The sequence below is a fragment of the Thrips palmi genome, unplaced genomic scaffold, assembly GCF_012932325.1.
Source record: "Thrips palmi isolate BJ-2018 unplaced genomic scaffold, TpBJ-2018v1 HiC_scaffold_18, whole genome shotgun sequence".
Taxonomy (NCBI): domain Eukaryota; kingdom Metazoa; phylum Arthropoda; class Insecta; order Thysanoptera; family Thripidae; genus Thrips; species Thrips palmi.
Window position 1 is genome coordinate 665,031 of NW_023144627.1, and position 2,535 is coordinate 667,565.

Genomic DNA, 2,535 nt, shown 5'->3' on the forward strand with positions numbered 1-2,535 from the left:
CCTGCCCGCACTTGTCGCAAAGCAAGCATTGCAATGGCATAGTACATAGTAAACAACAAGAAGTAAAGAAAGCTATAAACACAAAGTGCTGTACAATATCAATCAATTGATATTAAGATGAAAGGACTCGTTCTTTACTATTATGCACATGACAAGTGGATTTTGGTGGGGGGTGGGGGGGCTCTCTTCCATCGTCTGCTGTAGCCTCGAACAGGGTTGCAGGAATAAGTACTTCACTTCCTACGCCACTAAAGTTTTCAACGCACGCCGCTGTTGCAGGTGGTGCAGGACGTGGTCCGGGCCAGCAACCGCGCGCACGGCGGCGCGTCCCTGTGCTGCCTGCTGATCGCCGTGATGGAGGCCTCCGTGGGGACGTTCGGCGGCGTCGCCTTCCTACAGAGCCTGTTGGGCGTGCAGGGGCCGTGGTTCGTCGGCGGCATCCTGGGCCTCGTGCCCATCATCTGGGGCGTTGTCATCATCCTCAGGTTCATTGCGTTTTGCATCCTGAGTCAGCGATTGTGCAAAAGTGTAAGGGATGTTTTTTTGAGGCCCGGCGTGACGAAATGTCTCTCGGTTGGGGAAGAAAAGAACACTCTACGAGGCGTAGCACCAGGCCTCTCCACAACCGTTTGACAAGGATGTCACTGTCATATTTTAATTTCTGGTTTGAATACCTGGCAGTCAAAGTCATGATAGCTTCGGTTGTACTGATATATTTGACAACGTACTGGACCTTTGTCGCGCCCGGCGCGTTTCGCTCATATGGACCCCCCTACGAGGCTACTTTGCCAAGATGAGAAGTTCGGCACTCGCGGCACTTTGTGGTTCCGACCGTTAACACCAGATCGCTGTAGCATCGCATCGCTCGTGTATTCCCCGCGTCTTTCGCCCATGTAGCTTATGTAGCTTCGCTGATGAAAATGAAATGGCCAATCCAACGAATTTCCTTTTGCCGGTGAGTATTATATCACCCATGCGTAGCCTTTTTCACTATTCGAAACTTTATTTTCAATCCCGGTTCCAATTCATCCCTCCGGAGTTGGGTGTTGCACTGCAGCTCATTGGACCTTTTCCCCCATTTGTGCTTAAGTCGGCTAACTATGGTGCTGACTTTCCCTTTTCTTTATTTTCAAGCCAACGTTGATAAAGTCTTATGTATTTATTAGTTTTTCTTGATGCGCCGGACCATAGGCTTTAACCTTCCTGTTTGACAGACCCACCTACCAAAGCAACAGTTACCCTCAGCAGAAGTTCATCTTCAATCCAATCTTTCATGTCCATCTTGATGTCCATAACAATGGCCGTTTTCGTGCGTACTGAAGTTCTGTACAAATTTGTTCATTACTGAGATACAATTTTGAAAATACTTACGCACAATATGGAATCATTGTCCCTAATTTAAGTACAAATTTGTGCAAAACCTCCGTACGCACAAAAACAACCATAGCTACGGACAATATAAGTTAGTAACATTGAGCGTGCACTGATAATCAATTTATTTGTAACTTTCCTGGCGTCTCCACTGGCACTATGTTAAATGCCAAATTCTGCAGTGCAACATGGAAACGGATCCATGCGCATTAGTCTATAAAATGTTTGAATTTACAGAAGTTTTTTCTTGATTTTAAAGCATTCCAGGATATTGGACACGTTTTATGGGTACCAGTCGCAAAATCCCTCCATTCCTAACAGGACGAAAGGAGAGGTGAGTGAAACTCGAGGGGGACTTGACATCATAAAACATAAAACTGAGTGCTTACGAGCCCTCCATACGATGTGGGCAGGGCTGGGACAGATACTTTATATTTTTATCTAGGTGCAGATACAGATACTGGATCAAAATAGTACCTGGGTACAGTTACAGGTACTTGATTGAGCTCAGTACCTAGGTACAGTTACAGGTACTTCGGCAAAATACCTAGGTACTTTTCAGGTACTTTCAGTTATTTTGATATTTCAACACATCCACCCAGTAACGCAACGAAAACAAACCTCGCGCGACTTTTTCGTCCCTTTAAACTTTCTTGCGTCAATGACCCTTCCGTGCCAACGTGTGTGCTGTTTACAACCCCGATTCGTCACGCCGCATCGCCAGCGGCTCTAGGGACCATCCTTGACCTCGCTCCTATAATGGGATGGTTCCGGTAACGCATTTTAGGGACAAACCCCAAGAGCCCTGCTGAGATGTATCCATTGTTTCATGGTGCAAGTCCTCTGCGTTCACCTTGGCAGTGCATGCGGTGACCAGACCTACCACATGGAGCCCGGAGGAGACACATAAAAAGGGGAGGGGGTCGAATATCTGTTTCTTCCCCGAAAACAGGCAGTCCTCTTTCTTCATCCCCGCACTGTTCTGAGCGCATCTCATCACCCGTCTTTCCCTACATTCGCGCCCAAAAGTACCTGTAAAAGTACCTGCAGTTCTAGGTAAAGTTACTGCCCCAAAAGTACCTAGGTACAGGTACAGATACAATTGTGACTTGAGTACCTAGGTACAGTTATAGGTACCAAAAAAGTACCTAGGTACAGTACCTA

At 46.8% G+C, this 2,535-nt stretch overlaps 1 protein-coding gene across 1 annotated transcript; it reads left to right on the top strand.

Moving 5' to 3' along the window:
- The first annotated feature begins 343 nt into the window (after positions 1-343).
- On the top strand, positions 344-1,876 carry LOC117645457. Its single transcript, XM_034385665.1, has 3 exons — positions 344-528; positions 1,631-1,705; positions 1,817-1,876. The coding sequence occupies exons 1-3, from the start codon at positions 355-357 to the stop codon at positions 1,874-1,876; spliced, it is 309 nt and encodes a 102-aa protein (XP_034241556.1). The 5' UTR covers positions 344-354.
- Positions 1,877-2,535: the final 659 nt, after the last annotated feature.

Excerpts from the sequence above, each read along its gene's own strand:
- LOC117645457 (XM_034385665.1), top strand. The coding sequence starts at position 355 with ATGGAGGCCTCCGTGGGGACGTTCGGCGGCGTCGCCTTCCTACAGAGC. Across the intron at positions 529-1,630 it reads GTCAGCGATTGTGCAAAAGT|CATTCCAGGATATTGGACAC; the intron begins GTAAGGGATGTT and ends TTGATTTTAAAG. Across the intron at positions 1,706-1,816 it reads CTAACAGGACGAAAGGAGAG|GTGCAGATACAGATACTGGA; the intron begins GTGAGTGAAACT and ends ATTTTTATCTAG.